This window comes from Haliotis rufescens, unplaced genomic scaffold (assembly GCF_023055435.1).
Source record: "Haliotis rufescens isolate VD_foot unplaced genomic scaffold, xgHalRufe1.0.p SCAF_16, whole genome shotgun sequence".
NCBI lineage: Eukaryota > Metazoa > Mollusca > Gastropoda > Lepetellida > Haliotidae > Haliotis > Haliotis rufescens.
In genome coordinates this window covers 32,534,208-32,554,198 of record NW_025963846.1, presented here as the reverse complement: position 1 = coordinate 32,554,198, position 19,991 = coordinate 32,534,208, and the positions used below count along the sequence as shown (strand labels likewise).

Genomic DNA, 19,991 nt, shown 5'->3' with positions numbered 1-19,991 from the left:
TATGTCTCCTGATTAACACAGTGAACATGTCTCCTGATTAACACAGTGAACATGTCTCCTGATTAACACAGTGAACATGTCTCCTGATTAACACTGTGAACATGTCTAATGATTAATACTGTGAACATGTGACCTGATTAATACTGTGAACATGTCTCCTGATTAACACTGTGAACATGTCTCCTGATTAACACTGTGAACATGTCTAATGATTGACACAGTGAACATGTCTCCTGATTAACACAGTGAACATGTCTAATGATTGACACAGTGAACATGTCTCCTGATTAACACAGTGAACATGTCTCCTGATTAACACTGTGAACATGTCTCCTGATTAACACAGTGAACATGTCTCCTGATTAACACAGTGAACATGTCTCCTGATTAACACAGTGAACATGTCTAATGATTGACACAGTGAACATGTCTCCTGATTAACACAGTGAACATATCTAATGATTGACACAGTGAACATGTCTCCTGATTAACACAGTGAACATGTCTCCTGATTAACACTGTGAACATGTCTCCTGATTAACACAGTGAACACGTCTCCTGATTATCACAGTGAACACGTCTCCTGATTAACACACTGGACATGTCTCCTAATAAACACTATGAACATGTCTCCTGATTAACACAGTGGACATGTCTCCTGATTAACACAGTGAACATGTCTCCTGATTAACACAGTGGACATGTCTCCTGATTAACACTGTGGACATGTCTCCTGATTAACACAGTGAACATGTCTTCTGATTAACACAGTGAACATGTCTTCTGATTAACACACTGGACATGTCTCCTAATAAACACTATGAACATGTCTCCTGATTAACACAGTGGACATGTCTCCTGATTAACACAGTGAACATGTCTCCTGATTGACACAGTGGACATGTCTCCTGATTAACACAGTGAACATGTCTTCTGATTAACACAGTGAACATGTCTCCTGATTAACACAGTGGATATGTCTCCTGATTAACACTGTGAACATGTCTCCTGGTTAACACAGTAGATATGTCTCCTGATTAACACTGTCAACATGTCTCCTGATTAACACTGTGAACATGTCTCCTGATTAACACAGTGGATATGTCTCCTGATTAACACAGTGAACATATCACCTGAACATCAAACTGAACATGTCTAATGATTGACACTATGAACCTGTCTCCTGATTAACACAGTGGACATGTCTCCTGCTTAACACTGTGAACATGTCTCCTGATTAACACTGTGAACATGTCTCCTGATTAACAATGTGAACATGTCTCCCGATTAACACATTGGACATGTCTCCTGATTAACACTGTGAACATGTCTCCTGATTAACACTGTGAACATGTCTTCTGATTAACAATGTGAACATGTCTCCCGATTAACACATTGGACATGTCTCCGGATTAACACTGTGAACATGTCTCCCGATTAACACATTGGACATGTCTCCTGATTAACAATGTGAACATGTCTCCCGATTAACACATCGGACATGTCTCCTGATTAACACTGTGAACATGTCTCCTGATTAACACAGTGAACACGTCTCCTGATTAACAATGTGAACATGTCTCCCGATTAACACAGTGGACATGTCACCTGAGTAACACAGTGAACATGTCTCCTGATTAAAACTGTCAACACGTCTCCAGATTAACACTGTCAACATGTCTCCTGATTAACACTGTCAACATGTCTCCTAAATAACACAGTGAACATGTCACCTGAACATCAAACTGAACATGTGACCTGATTAACACAGTGCACATGTCACCTGATTAACAAAGTGGACATGTCACCTTATTAACACAATGGACATGTCCCTTGATAAACACAGTGAACATGTCTTCTGATTAACACAGTGGACATGTCTCCTGATTAATACTGTGAACATGTCTCCTGATTAACACTGTCAACATATCTCCTGATTAATACTATGAACATGTCTCCTGATTAACACAATGGACATGTCTCCTGATAAACACAGTGAACATGTCTCTCGATTAACACTATGATCATGTCTCCTAATTAACACAGTGAACATATCACCTAATTAACACAGTGAACATGTCTCCTGATTAACACAGTGAACATGTCACCTGAACATCAAACTGAACATGTGACCTGATTAACACACTGGACATGTCTCCTGATTAACACAGTGAACATCTCTCCTGATTAACACAGTGGACATGTCACCTGATTAACACTGTCAACATATCTCCTGATTAATACTGTGAACATGTCTCCTGATTAACACTGTCAACATGTCTCCTGATTAACACTGTCAACATGTCTCCTGATTAACACAGTGAACATGTCACCTGAACGTCAAACTGAACATGTGACCTGATTAACACAGTGAACATGTCACCTGATTAACACAGTGGACATGTCACCTTATTAACACAATGGACATGTCCCTTGATAAACACAGTGAACATGTCTTCTGATTAACACAGTGGACATGTCTCCTGATTGATACTGTGAACATGTCTCCTGATTAATACTGTGAACATGTCTCCTGATTAACACAATGGACATGTCTCCTGATAAACACAGTGAACATGTCTCTCGATTAACACTATGATCATGTCTCCTAATTAACACAGTGAACATATCACCTAATTAACACAGTGAACATGTCTCCTGATTAACACAGTGAACATGTCACCTGAACATCAAACTGAACATGTGACCTGATTGACACACTGGACATGTCTCCTGATTAACACAGTGAACATCTCTCCTGATTAACACAGTGGACATGTCACCTGATTAACACTGTCAACATATCTCCTGATTAATACTGTGAACATGTCTCCTGATTAACAATGTCAACATATCTCCTGATTAATACTGTGAACATGTCTCCTGATTAACACTGTGAACATGTCTCCTGATTAACACTGTCAACATATCTCCTGATTAATACTGTGAACATGTCTCCTGATTAACACAGTGGACATGTCTCCTGATTAACACAGTGAACATGTCTCCGGATTAACACTGTGAACATGTCTCCTGATTAACACAGTGAACATGTCTCCTGAATAACACAGTGAACATGTCTCCTGATTAACACAGTGAACATGTCTCCTCATTAACACTGTGAACATGTCTCCTGATTAACACTGTCAACATATCTCCTGATTAATACTGTGAACATGTCTCCTGATTAACACAGTGGACATGTCTCCTGAGTAACACAGTGAACATGTCTCCTGAATAACACAGTGAACATGTCTCCTGATTAATACTGTGAACATGTCTCCTGATTAACACTGTCAACATGTCTCCTGATTAACACTGTCAACATGTCTCCTGATTAACACTGTGAACATGTCTCCTGATTAACACAGTGGACATGTCTCCTGAATAACACAGTGAACATGTCTCCTGAATAACACAGTGAACATGTCTCCTGATTAATACTGTGAACATATCTCCTGATTAACACTGTGAACATGTCTCATCATTAACACTGTGAACATGTCTCCTGATTAATACTGTGAACATGTCTCCTGATTAATACTGTGAACATGTCTCCTGATTAACACAGTGGACATGTCTCCTGAGTAACACAGTGAACATGTCTCCGGATTAACACTGTGAACATGTCTCCTGATTAACACAGTGAACATGTCTCCTGAATAACACAGTGAACATGTCTCCTGATTAACACTGTGAACATGTCTCCTGATTAACAGAGTGGACATGTCTCCTGATTAACACTGTGAACATGTCTCCTGATTAACACTGTGAACATGTCTCCTGATTAACTCTGTGAACATGTCTCCTGATTAACACTGTGAACATGTCTCCTGATTAACACTGTCAACACGTCTCCTAATTAACACTGTCAACACGTCTCCTGATTAACACTGTCAACATGGCTCCTGATTAACACTGTGAACATGTCTCCTCATTAACACTGTCAACATGTCTCCTGATTAAGACTGTCAACACGTCTCCTGATTAACACTGTCAACATGTCTCCTGATTAACACAGTGAACATGTCACCTGCTTAACACAATGGACATGTCCCTTGATAAACACAGTGAACATGTCTTCTGATTAACACAGTGGACATGTCTCCTGATTGAGACTGTGAACATGTCTCCTGATTAACACAGTGGACATGTCACCTAAAAAACACAGTGGACATGTTTCCTGATTAACACAGTGGACATGTCACCTAAATAACACAGTGGACATGTCACTTACTTAACACAATGGACATGTCTCCTGATAAACACAGTGAACATGTCTCCCGATTAACACTATGATCATGTCTCCTAATTAACACAGTGAACATATCACCTAATTAACACAGTGAACATGTCTCCTGATTAACACTGTCAACATGTCTCCTGATAAACACCGTCAACATGTCTCCTGATTAATACTGTGAACATGTGACCTGATTAACACAGTGAACATGTCACCTGATTAAGAAAGTGGACATGTCACCTAAGTAACATAATGGACATGTCTCTTGATAAACACAGTGAACATGTCTTCTGATAAACACAGTGAACATGTCTCCTGATTAACACTATGAACATGTCTCCTTATTAACACAGTGAACATGTCTCCTGATTAACACAGTAAACATGTCTCCTAATTAACACAGTGAACATGTCTCCTGATTAACACATTGGACATGTCTCCTGAATAACACAGTGGACATGTTACCTAATTAACACAATTGACATGTCTCCTGATTAACTCAGTGAACATGTCTCCTGATTAACACAGTTGACATGTGACCTAATTAACACAGTGGACTTGTCACCTCATTAACACTATGAACATGTCTCCTAATTAAAACAGTGAACATATCGACTAATTAACACAGTGAACATGTCACCTAATTAACTTAGTGAACATGTCTCCTGATTAACACAGTGGACATGTCACCTAAGTAACACAGTGAACATGTCTCCTGATTAATACTGTGGACATATCTCCTGATTAACACAGTGGACATGTCACCTAATTAACACAGTGAACATGTCTCCTGATTAATACTGTGGACATATCACCTGATTAACACCGTGAACATGTCACCTCATTACCACTATGAACATGTCTCCTAATTAAAACAGTGAACATATCGACTAATTAACACAGTGAACATGTCACCTAATTAACTTAGTGAACATGTCTCCTGATTAACACAGTGAACATGTCTCCTGATTAATACTTTGGACATGTCTCCTGATTAACACAGTGGACATGTCACCTAATTCACACAGTGAACATGTCTCCTGATTAATACTGTGGACATATCACCTAATTAAGTCAGTGGACATGTCACCTGATTATCAAACTGAACATGTCCACCTGATTAACACCGTGAACATGTCACCGCATTAACACTATGAACATGTCTCCTAATTAAAACAGTGAACATATCGACTAATTAACACAGTGAACATGTCACCTAATTAACTTAGTGAACATGTCTCCTGATTAACACAGTGAACATGTCTCCCGATTAACACTATGATCATGTCTCCTAATTAACACAGTGAACATATCACCTAATTAACACAGTGAACATGTCTCCTGATTAACACTGTCAACATGTCTCCTGATAAACACCGTCAACATTTCTCCTGATTAATACTGTGAACATGTGACCTGATTAACACAGTGAACATGTCACCTCATTAAGAAAGTGGACATGTCACCTAAGTAAAATAATGGACATGTCTCTTGATAAACACAGTGAACATGTCTTCTGATAAACACAGTGAACATGTCTCCTGATTAACACTATGAACATGTCTCCTTATTAACACAGTGAACATGTCTCCTGATTAACACTATGAACATGTCTCCTAATTAACACAATTGACATGTCTCCTGATTAACTCAGTGAACATGTCTCCTGATTAACACAGTTGACATGTGACCTAATTAACACAGTGGCCTTGTCACCTCATTAACACTATGAACATGTCTCCTAATTAAAACAGTGAACATATCGACTAATTAACACAGTGAACATGTCACCTAATTAACTTAGTGAACATGTCTCCTGATTAACACAATGGACATGTCACCTAATTAACACAGTGAACATGTCTCCTGATTAATACTGTGGACATATCTCCTGATTAACACAGTGGACATGTCACCTAATTAACACAGTGAACATGTCTCCTGATTAATACTGTGGACATATCACCTGATTAACACCGTGAACATGTCACCGCATTAACACTATGAACATGTCTCCTAATTAAAACAGTGAACATATCGACTAATTAACACAGTGAACATGTCACCTAATTAACTTAGTGAACATGTCTCCTGATTAACACAGTGAACATGTCTCCTGATTAATACTGTGGACATGTCTCCTGATTAACACAGTGGATATGTCTCCTGATAAACACCGTCAACATGTCTCCTGATTAATACTGTGAACATGTGACCTGATTAACACAGTGAACATGTCACCTCATTAAGAAAGTGGACATGTCACCTAAGTAACATAATGGACATGTCTCTTGATAAACACAGTGAACATGTCTTCTGATAAACACAGTGAACATGTCTCCTGATTAACACTATGAACATGTCTCCTTATTAACACAGTGAACATGTCTCCTGATTAACACTATGAACATGTCTCCTAATTAACACAATTGACATGTCTCCTGATTAACTCAGTGAACATGTCTCCTGATTAACACAGTTGACATGTGACCTAATTAACACAGTGGCCTTGTCACCTCATTAACACTATGAACATGTCTCCTAATTAAAACAGTGAACATATCGACTAATTAACACAGTGAACATGTCACCTAATTAACTTAGTGAACATGTCTCCTGATTAACACAGTGGACATGTCACCTAATTAACACAGTGAACATGTCTCCTGATTAATACTGTGGACATATCTCCTGATTAACACAGTGGACATGTCACCTAATTAACACAGTGAACATGTCTCCTGATTAATACTGTGGACATATCACCTGATTAACACCGTGAACATGTCACCGCATTAACACTATGAACATGTCTCCTAATTAAAACAGTGAACATATCGACTAATTAACACAGTGAACATGTCACCTAATTAACTTAGTGAACATGTCTCCTGATTAACACAGTGAACATGTCTCCTGATTAATACTGTCAACATGTCTCCTGATTAACACAGTGGATATGTCACCTAATTCACACAGTGAACATGTCTCCTGATTAATACTGTGGACATATCACCTAATTAACACAGTGGACATGTCACCTGATTATCAAACTGAACATGTCCACCTGATTAACACCGTGAACATGTCACCGCATTAACACTATGAACATGTCTCCTAATTAAAACAGTGAACATATCGACTAATTAACACAGTGAACATGTCACCTAATAAACTTAGTGAACATGTCTCCTGATTAACACAGTGAACATGTCTCCCGATTAACACTATGATCATGTCTCTTAATTAACACAGTGAACATATCACCTAATTAACACAGTGAACATGTCTCCTGATTAACACTGTCAACATGTCTCCTGATAAACACCGTCAACATGTCTCCTGATTAATACTGTGAACATGTGACCTGATTAACACAGTGAACATGTCACCTCATTAAGAAAGTGGACATGTCACCTAAGTAACATAATGGACATGTCTCTTGATAAACACAGTGAACATGTCTTCTGATAAACACAGTGAACATGTCTCCTGATTAACACTATGAACATGTCTCCTTATTAACACAGTGAACATGTCTCCTGATTAACACAGTGAACATGTCTCCTAATTAACACAGTGAACATGTCTCCTGATTAACACATTGGACATGTCTCCTGAATAACACAGTGGACATGTTACCTAATTAACACAATTGACATGTCTCCTGATTAACTCAGTGAACATGTCTCCTGATTAACACAGTTGACATGTGACCTTATTAACACAGTGGACTTGTCACCTCATTAACACTATGAACATGTCTCCTAATTAAAACAGTGAACATATCGACTAATTAACACAGTGAACATGTCACCTAATTAACTTAGTGAACATGTCTCCTGATTAACACAGTGGACATGTCACCTAATTAACACAGTGAACATGTCTCCTGATTAATACTGTGGACATATCTCCTGATTAACACAGTGGACATGTCACCTAATTAACACAGTGAACATGTCTCCTGATTAATACTGTGGACATATCACCTGATTAACACCGTGAACATGTCACCTCATTACCACTATGAACATGTCTCCTAATTAAAACAGTGAACATATCGACTAATTAACACAGAGAACATGTCACCTAATTAACTTAGTGAACATGTCTCCTGATTAACACAGTGAACATGTCTCCTGATTAATACTGTGGACATATCACCTAATTAAGTCAGTGGACATGTCACCTGATTATCAAACTGAACATGTCCACCTGATTAACACCGTGAACATGTCACCGCATTAACACTATGAACATGTCTCCTAATTAAAACAGTGAACATATCGACTAATTAACACAGTGAACATGTCACCTAATTAACTTAGTGAACATGTCTCCTGATTAACACAGTGAACATGTCTCCTGATTAACACAGTGGACATGTCACCTAATTCACACAGTCAATATGTCTCCTGATTAATACTGTGGACATATCACCTAATTAAGTCAGTGGACATGTCACCTGATTATCAAACTGAACATGTCCACCTGATTAACACCGTGAACATGTCACCGCATTAACACTATGAACATGTCTCCTAATTAAAACAGTGAACATATCGACTAATTAACACAGTGAACATGTCACCTAATTAACTCAGTGAACATGTCTCCTGATTAACATAGTTGACATGTGACCTTATTAACACAGTGGACTTGTCACCTCATTAACACTATGAACATGTCTCCTAATTAAAACAGTGAACATATCGACTAATTAACACAGTGAACATGTCACCTAATTAACTTAGTGAACATGTCTCCTGATTAACACAGTGGACATGTCACCTAATTAACACCGTGAACATGTCTCCTGATTAATACTGTGGACATATCTCCTGATTAACACAGTGGACATGTCACCTAATTAACACAGTGAACATGTCTCCTGATTAATACTGTGGACATATCACCTGATTAACACCGTGAACATGTCACCTCATTACCACTATGAACATGTCTCCTAATTAAAACAGTGAACATATCGACTAATTAACACAGAGAACATGTCACCTAATTAACTTAGTGAACATGTCTCCTGATTAACACAGTGAACATGTCTCCTGATTAATACTGTGGACATATCACCTAATTAAGTCAGTGGACATGTCACCTGATTATCAAACTGAACATGTCCACCTGATTAACACCGTGAACATGTCACCGCATTAACACTATGAACATGTCTCCTAATTAAAACAGTGAACATATCGACTAATTAACACAGTGAACATGTCACCTAATTAACTTAGTGAACATGTCTCCTGATTAACACAGTGAACATGTCTCCTGATTAATACTGTGGACATGTCTCCTGATTAACACAGTGGACATGTCACCTAATTCACACAGTCAACATGTCTCCTGATTAATACTGTGGACATATCACCTAATTAAGTCAGTGGACATGTCACCTGATTATCAAACTGAACATGTCCACCTGATTAACACCGTGAACATGTCACCGCATTAACACTATGAACATGTCTCCTAATTAAAACAGTGAACATATCGACTAATTAACACAGTGAACATGTCACCTAATTAACTTAGTGAACATGTCTCCTGATTAACATAGTTGACATGTGACCTTATTAACACAGTGGACTTGTCACCTCATTAACACTATGAACATGTCTCCTAATTAAAACAGTGAACATATCGACTAATTAACACAGTGAACATGTCACCTAATTAACTTAGTGAACATGTCTCCTGATTAACACAGTGGACATGTCACCTAATTAACACCGTGAACATGTCTCCTGATTAATACTGTGGACATATCTCCTGATTAACACAGTGGACATGTCACCTAATTAACACAGTGAACATGTCTCCTGATTAATACTGTGGACATATCACCTGATTAACACCGTGAACATGTCACCTCATTACCACTATGAACATGTCTCCTAATTAAAACAGTGAACATATCGACTAATTAACACAGAGAACATGTCACCTAATTAACTTAGTGAACATGTCTCCTGATTAACACAGTGAACATGTCTCCTGATTAATACTGTGGACATATCACCTAATTAAGTCAGTGGACATGTCACCTGATTATCAAACTGAACATGTCCACCTGATTAACACCGTGAACATGTCACCGCATTAACACTATGAACATGTCTCCTAATTAAAACAGTGAACATATCGACTAATTAACACAGTGAACATGTCACCTAATTAACTTAGTGAACATGTCTCCTGATTAACACAGTGAACATGTCTCCTGATTAATACTGTGGACATGTCTCCTGATTAACACAGTGGACATGTCACCTAATTCACACAGTCAACATGTCTCCTGATTAATACTGTGGACATATCACCTAATTAAGTCAGTGGACATGTCACCTGATTATCAAACTGAACATGTCCACCTGATTAACACCGTGAACATGTCACCGCATTAACACTATGAACATGTCTCCTAATTAAAACAGTGAACATATCGACTAATTAACACAGTGAACATGTCACCTAATTAACTTAGTGAACATGTCACCTAATTAACATAGTGGACATGTCACCTAATTAACACAGTGGACATGTCACCTAATTAACACAGCGGACATGTCACCTAATTAACACAATTGACATGTCTCCTGATTAACTCAGTGAACATGTCTCCTGATTAACTCAGTGGACATGTCTCCTAATTAACACAGTGGACATGTCAACTTATTAACACAGTGGACATGTCACCTAATTAACACAATTGACATGTCTCCTGATTAACTCAGTGAACATGTCTCCTGATTAACACAGTGGATATGTCACCTAATTAACACAGTGAACATGTCTCCTGATTAACACTGTGAACATGTCTCCTGATTGACACTGTGAACATTTCTCCGGATTAACATTGTAACTGAAGTCACCTGAGTATCAAACTGAAAAATGTGACCTGAATAACACAGTGAACATGTCACCTGATTAACACAGTGGACATGTCACCTAATTAATACAGTGGACATGTCATCTGATTAACACAGTGGACATGTCACCTAATTACCACAGTGGACATGTCACCTAATTAACACAGTGGACATGTCTCCAGATTAACACTGTGAACATGTCTCCTGATTAACACAGTGAACATGTCTCCTAATTAACACTGTGGACATGTCTCCTGATTAACACTGTGAACATGTCTCCTGATTAACACAGTGAACATGTCTCCTGATTAACACTGTGACTGAAGTCACCTGAGTATCAAACTGAAAAATGTGACCTGAATAACACAGTGAACATGTCACCTAATTAACTTAGTGAACATGTCACCTGATTAACACAGTGGACATGTCACCTAATTAACACAAGGGACATGTCTCTTGATAAACACAGTGAATATGTCTTCTGATTAACACAGTGGACACGTCTCCTGCTTGACACTGTAAACATGTCTCCTGATTAACACTGTGGACATGTCACCTAAATAACACATCGGACATGTCACCTAATTAACACAGTGGACATATCTCCTAATTAACACAGTGAACATGTCACCTAATTAACACTGTGAACATGTCACCTAATTAACACAGTGAACATGTCACCTGATTAACACTGTGAACATGCCACCTAATTAACACTGTGAACATGTCATCTAATTAACACAGTGGACATGTCACCTAATTAACACAGTGGACATGTCACCTTATTAGCACAGTGGACATGTCTCCTGATTAACACAGTGGACATGTCTCCTGATTTACTCAGTGGACATGTCACCTAATTAACACAGTGGACATGTCACCTGATTAACACAATTGACATGTCTCCTGATAAACTCAATGAACATGTCTCCTGACTAACACTGTGAACATGTCATCTAATTAACACAGTGGACATGTCACCTTATTAGCACATTGGACATGTCTCCTGATTAACACAGTGGACATGTCACCTATTTAACACAGTGGACATGTCACCTAATTAACACAGTGGACATGTCATCTAATTAACACAATTGACATGTCTCATGATTAACTCAGTGAACATGTCACCTAATTAACATAGTGGACATGTCACCTAATTAACACAGTGGACATGTCACCTGATTAACACACTGGACATATCACCTAATTAACACACTGGACATATCACCTAATTAAGACAGTGGACATGTCACCTAATTAACACAGTGAACATAACTCCTGATTAACACAGTGGATATGTCACCTAATTAACACAGTGGACATGTCACCTGATTAACACAGTGGACATGTCACCTGATTAACACTGTGAACATAACTCCTGATTAACACAGTGGATATGTCACCTAATTAACACACTGGACATATCACCTAATTTACACACTGGACATATCACCTAATTAACACAGTGGACATGTCACCTAATTAACACAGTGAACATTACTCCTGATTAACACAGTGGATATGTCACCTAATTAACACTATGGACATGTCACCTGATTAACACTGTAAACAAGTACCTTATCCAACAGTTAACAAAGGCTTGATTAATACTGTGAACATGTCTCCTGATTAACATAGTGAACATGTCTCCTCATTAACATAGTGAACATGTCTCCTGATTAACATAGTGAACATGTCACCTAATTAACATAGTGGACATGTCACCTAATTAACACAGTGGACATGTCACCTAATTAACACAGTGGACATGTCACCTAATTAACACAATTGACATGTCTCCTGATTAACTCAGTGAACATGTCTCCTGATTAACTCAGTGGACATGTCTCCTAATTAACACAGTGGACATGTCAACTTATTAACACAGTGGACATGTCACCTAATTAACACAATTGACATGTCTCCTGATTAACTCAGTGAACATGTCTCCTGATTAACACAGTGGATATGTCACCTAATTAACACAGTGAACATGTCTCCTGATTAACACTGTGAACATGTCTCCTGATTGACACTGTGAACATTTCTCCGGATTAACATTGTAACTGAAGTCACCTGAGTATCAAACTGAAAAATGTGACCTGAATAACACAGTGAACATGTCACCTGATTAACACAGTGGACATGTCACCTAATTAATACAGTGGACATGTCATCTGATTAACACAGTGGACATGTCACCTAATTACCACAGTGGACATGTCACCTAATTAACACAGTGGACATGTCTCCAGATTAACACTGTGAACATGTCTCCTGATTAACACAGTGAACATGTCTCCTAATTAACACTGTGGACATGTCTCCTGATTAACACTGTGAACATGTCTCCTGATTAACACAGTGAACATGTCTCCTGATTAACACTGTGACTGAAGTCACCTGAGTATCAAACTGAAAAATGTGACCTGAATAACACAGTGAACATGTCACCTAATTAACTTAGTGAACATGTCACCTGATTAACACAGTGGACATGTCACCTAATTAACACAAGGGACATGTCTCTTGATAAACACAGTGAATATGTCTTCTGATTAACACAGTGGACACGTCTCCTGCTTGACACTGTAAACATGTCTCCTGATTAACACTGTGGACATGTCACCTAAATAACACAGTGGACATGTCACCTAATTAACACAGTGGACATATCTCCTAATTAACACAGTGAACATGTCACCTAATTAACACTGTGAACATGTCACCTAATTAACACAGTGAACATGTCACCTGATTAACACTGTGAACATGCCACCTAATTAACACTGTGAACATGTCATCTAATTAACACAGTGGACATGTCACCTAATTAACACAGTGGACATGTCACCTTATTAGCACAGTGGACATGTCTCCTGATTAACACAGTGGACATGTCTCCTGATTTACTCAGTGGACATGTCACCTAATTAACACAGTGGACATGTCACCTGATTAACACAATTGACATGTCTCCTGATAAACTCAATGAACATGTCTCCTGACTAACACTGTGAACATGTCATCTAATTAACACAGTGGACATGTCACCTTATTAGCACATTGGACATGTCTCCTGATTAACACAGTGGACATGTCACCTATTTAACACAGTGGACATGTCACCTAATTAACACAGTGGACATGTCATCTAATTAACACAATTGACATGTCTCATGATTAACTCAGTGAACATGTCACCTAATTAACATAGTGGACATGTCACCTAATTAACACAGTGGACATGTCACCTGATTAACACACTGGACATATCACCTAATTAACACACTGGACATATCACCTAATTAAGACAGTGGACATGTCACCTAATTAACACAGTGAACATAACTCCTGATTAACACAGTGGATATGTCACCTAATTAACACAGTGGACATGTCACCTGATTAACACAGTGGACATGTCACCTGATTAACACTGTGAACATAACTCCTGATTAACACAGTGGATATGTCACCTAATTAACACACTGGACATATCACCTAATTTACACACTGGACATATCACCTAATTAACACAGTGGACATGTCACCTAATTAACACAGTGAACATTACTCCTGATTAACACAGTGGATATGTCACCTAATTAACACTATAGACATGTCACCTGATTAACACTGTAAACAAGTACCTTATCCAACAGTTAACAAAGGCTTGATTAATACTGTGAACATGTCTCCTGATTAACATAGTGAACATGTCTCCTCATTAACATAGTGAACATGTCTCCTGATTAACATAGTGAACATGTCTCCTCATTAACATAGTGAACATGTCTCCTGATTAATACTGTGAACATGTCTCCTGATTAACATAGTGAACATGTCTCTTCATTAACACTGTGAACAAGCAGCTGATCCAACTGTGAACATGTGACCTGATTGACACAGTGAACATGCTTCCTGATTAACACTGTGAATGTGCACCTGATCCAACTGTGAACAAGCGCTGGTCAACACTGAGAACAAGCAACATTTACAAACATAGTTCTCATTACTCTTCAACATAAAAAATGAAACCAGCCTGCTTGCTATTACGCTCAAATATTCTTTAAAAAAAATTAATTCCCAACAGCCATCTTCATACAAAGTATATTTTAATATTTAATCAGCTGGTTTATTCTACTGCCTTTAGGAAATCAGGAATGGTTAATCTCCAACATATATATTAATTTCAAATGGTTCATAAACTGAATCGGTTTCCCAAGTCCTGTTATGCTACACAATGTTGCTTCTCCTGCCACGTTGCCGTATAATTAATATACTCCAGGTAGCAAATGACGACAAATCAGTTGAATAAAACTTTAATAATTTTTGTCACAAATCTATTGCAAAGTTCTGCCGTGTATGGTGCTCAATGAAATGCATTTGCAACGAACAACTGACGTACATTATATTAGCAGCCTGACTGCGCAGTCGGAATGAAAGGAGCAGGCAATTAGTTGTGTAAGCGGGTCCTATTTCACTAATTCTGAACATAACATCTCAGGAAGTAGCAAAATAATTTTCCGCTTGGAAGAAAATAAAAGAAACGTGCTTGCACGCGGACACATCAAAGAGATATTAGGAATCATATTCATAATTACGCCGGGAATCGTAGAAGTAACTGATCACGCATTAAATGGACCACGAGATTACAAACATTTCATTTGAACTCGATACGCCACTGTTACTCCGGTCTGTAGTGAGTCACAGCAGGAGGTTTCGTGCGACTTTCTAGGATTAATGAACGTAAATTGAGATGAGCGTTGTAAACATCAGATTAGTGCCGGCCATAAACATCGGACACTTTTGAAAGATGTGTCATCTCGGGGACTAAACATTGAAAGACGCAGCAAATGGTAGAAACATATATTATAAAATTGTAACATCAATATTTATAGCGACAGCACATGTTATTATGCAAGAGGCAAAGGAAGCTTGCTGGTAAATTTTGATTGTAAATCTGAAATCCAATATGAACTAAACGTGGGTTTTTTCAAAGCATTGTTGCGGGGTCTGCATCAAGGTGTGCTAGAAATCCATTCACACATGTGATGTTTCTATACACATGACAAGGATGTTCCCTATGTGTGGTGAGGTTTAAGTATAGAACAAGGAATCTTACCCTGGTCCATTAAACTTCCCCGACCCGAAGCTCAACATGAGGCAACACCACATCCAGGCATTGATGATCTTCTGCACCATGATGTCCTCGATGACCAGATGACCATAGCAGTGACCACTAGCAGTCCTTCAGACACACCATCAGAACCCTACAACTCCTTGGTCATCCTACTGTTGCCGGCGTTGTCGGAACAATGGTCCTGGGAACGGTTCTGCCTTCTTTGAGACATTGATGAAAGAAATTGCAATGACCCATTGCTTAATACTGATGAGACTATATCCAGGCCCATTCACAAGCGAGCGGCACGTCAGCGTGCATATGAGCAGGACGGACACCCTGCATGCGAGTCTCCCAGACAGACTTCCATTACGTCAAAACTGCTTTTCAGTTGTCTAGGAGGCTGACCAAATACCGAAGTTGTATATGAGAGACACAAGCGACCGGTGATGTAATGTCACCTGAGAACAGGTGTGTTTTCACGTATTCCTTGTCAGTTTGCAGCCTTATCACGTGTATACCACATCAGCCTTCCAGGTGTGCTACACATGCTAGTCAATACCGCCCATTCAGGACGAGCCTTCTCACAATACGACATCCACAAAGTTCGTTAGGTTGGAAAATCGGGAAATCCAGCGATGCACAGTCGTCGAAATTAATTCGCGTTACACATTCACAATGTATTGTTTATATCCCGTATCATCAACATGTACAGTTACTTGATGTTTGTAATCAACCGTCTTGTCAATATCGTTAAATTCCCTTTTGTTTGTTAAATAGGCATAATCCAGCAATGGACATCAGTTGTATCGCGTTTCACGTCCGTCCTGTCTCGCACCGCCGTTACACTGAGGGCTTATACACGTGATGTAGGTAGCTCGCATCCTGCCACCCAGCTGACGGTCAGAGAAGCCGAGCAACCAGTAGGTAACATAATTCAGCAACACTTCGGGTGCCCAGTAATCAAAACGAGGCTCGGCAAGGGGTCATTTGGGGATCCCCCTTTAAATAATGTTTCCTGATTTAAAGCCACTGGATGCAGTGTTTACAAAGGGATATACACCGTGTAATGTCTCTATACACAACACAATGTCCCTTCCCACCTGACTGCTGTTGACTTAGGTTAAACCACAGTACTTGACGAATTATTATATAAAGATAGTATTCTGATTGAATTATCACACAAATAATGTTTTATACTTCGTAAAACATTTACATCGAACAGTGTGAACGATTTTTCCCAAAATGTCAAAATTTCACATTTTTCATACACATTGTTTTCAATTTCATTTAAAATAACTTTGAACAAGGTTTACGTTTTTCAAAGACACATTCACAGACATTCACACATTCACAGACACATTCTCCCAACACGTTAAGAGAACCAGTCTCTGTTTAGGACGCTGGACCTTGTGGCGCATCAGTCGCGGGGTACAAATTAAGTGCACATTTGATCCTTGTTTGAATTATGCAGATAAGCTAAGTCCTTTGTGGGGATGTTAAGCTTTTGTTTGGACAGAAAACTAAAACTGACACTGCTTTTTTCAGCAAAATGCCCCCGTGACTGTGAAAGGTGAGATTATTTACATTTATTAAATCCTTTAGGATAAACATTATCTCAGCCCATCGTATTACACCCATCGCGGTGCGAATACCCTTTTGAATCACAGATGAATTCCTCAACTATATTATAATTATTATTTTTATTAATATTATTATTATTATTATTATTATTATTATCATTATTATTATAATTATTAGTGGGAACGCTTAAGACAAACTAACTGTCGATGTTCATGGCACATTCAATCTTGTGTGACCCAGAAAAACACATTTAGTTGCTATGGAAGAAGTTGTCCTTCATTGCTTAGTCATCCCGTCCCAGGAACACTGTCCTATCATCCTGGTTGAACTATCTGAACTACTGCCCTAACACTGCTGCAACAACTACCCCCAAAGTGTCTGCTTCACTGCCCTAACACTGCTGCAACAACTACCCCCAAAGTGTCTGCTTCACTGCCCTAACACTGCTGCAACAACTCCCCCGCCCCACAAAGTGCCTGCCTCGGGTGACACTCACTACGCCTGAGAGTACCAACTCAAAAGATGTGCAAGGTGTCTCAAAATTATTTGTTATCAAAATGGGTGCAAGGTGTCACAGATTCTTTTGTTATCCAAGGCTGTGCAAGGTGTTCCGAGAATACTTGTTATCCAAATGTGTGCAAGGTGTCTCGAGAATATTTGTTATCCAGATCTGTGCAAGGTGTCCCTAGAATATTTGTTATCCAGATCTGTGCAAGGCGTCTCAAACATATTTGTTACCCAAATCTGTGCAAGGTGTCCCGAAAATATTTGTTATCCAAATCTGTGCAAGGTGTCCCGAGAATATTTCTTATCCAAATCTGTGCAAGGTGTCCCCAGAATATTTGTTATCCACATCTGTCAAGGTGTTCCAAAATTATTTGTTATCCAATGCTGTGCAAAGTGTTCCAAGACTATGTGTTATCCAATGCTGCCAAAGGTGTCCCGAGAATGGTATTCCGAGAATATTTGTTATCCAGATCTGTGCAAGGTGTCTCAAACTTATTTGTTATCCAATGCTGTGCAAGGTGTCCCGAGAATATTTGTTCTCCAAACCTGTGCAAGGTGTCCCGAGAATATGTATTATCCAAATATGTCCAAGGTGTCTCAAAATTATTTGTTATCTAAGGCTGTGCAAGGTGTCCAACGAATATTTGTTATCCAAATCTGTGCAAGGTGTCCCGAGAATATGTATTATCCAAATATGTGCAAGGTGTCTCAAAATTATTTGTTATCTAAGGCTGTGCAAGGTGTCCAACGAATATTTGTTATCCAAATCTGTGCAAGGTGTCCCGAGAATATGTATTATCCAAATATGTCCAAGGTGTCTCAAAATTATTTGTTATCCAATGCTGTGCAAGGTGTCCCAAGAATAGTTTTTATCCAAATCTGTGCAAGGTGTCCCGAGAATATTTCTTATCCAAATATGTGCAAGGTGTCTCAAACTTATTTGTTATCCAATGCTGTGCAAGGTGTCCCGACAATACTTGTTATCCAAATCTGTGCAAGGTGTCCCAAGAACATTTGTTATCCAAGGCTGTGCAAGGTGTCCCAAGAATAGTTTTTATCCAAATCTGTGCAAGGTGTCCGAAGAATAGTTTTTATCCAAATCTGTGCAAGGTGTCCCAAGAACATTTGTTATCCAAGGCTCGGCAAGGTGTCCCAAGACTATTTGTTATCCAATGCTGCCCAAGGTGACAACCATCATTGCAAGGAATCATCACATCATCTTAACCCCGATGTAACGGTCTTCATGGTGTCTGGGTAACAAGGTTTTGGTTTCAGATTTTGCTATCATGGGAGTTGATCGTACTGCTAGGACCGTGTCTGTTTCCATGGAGTATAGATGTGACCGTGAGGACTGACCCGCAGAGACGCACAAGCAGGCACATGCTGATTGAACACATTGTGACACAGGACGATCCTAAATGATAAAACATTCACTAAACTTGTAGCAGGTAGTCGAAGCGTCTTCTGGCGTGGACCCCCATCGTCCTCGGTTCGCTAGTATTTCTCGTGGCCTCTATAGTGTTACCAGCCAGGATGAAATGGACCATCCTGCTAGGGAACATGAACATAAACAGCTGATCATATATTTCACTTTGAAAAATCCATGCGTATTGACTTGACGGCGTCAGCTAAA

General features: G+C 39.0%; 1 protein-coding gene across 1 annotated transcript in view; it reads right to left on the bottom strand.

Annotated features, from left to right (window-relative positions):
* The window catches only part of LOC124118950 (protein Wnt-7b-like), a 123,786-nt gene extending 106,263 nt beyond the window's left edge, over positions 1–17,523 (bottom strand). Inside the window, exon 1 of the mRNA XM_046481282.2 lies at positions 16,271–17,523. Within this exon, the coding sequence (XP_046337238.2) occupies positions 16,271–16,350 (80 nt within the window). The 5' untranslated portion in view covers positions 16,351–17,523. The remainder of the gene's footprint in view (positions 1–16,270) is intronic.
* Between the last annotated feature and the right edge of the window lie 2,468 nt (positions 17,524–19,991).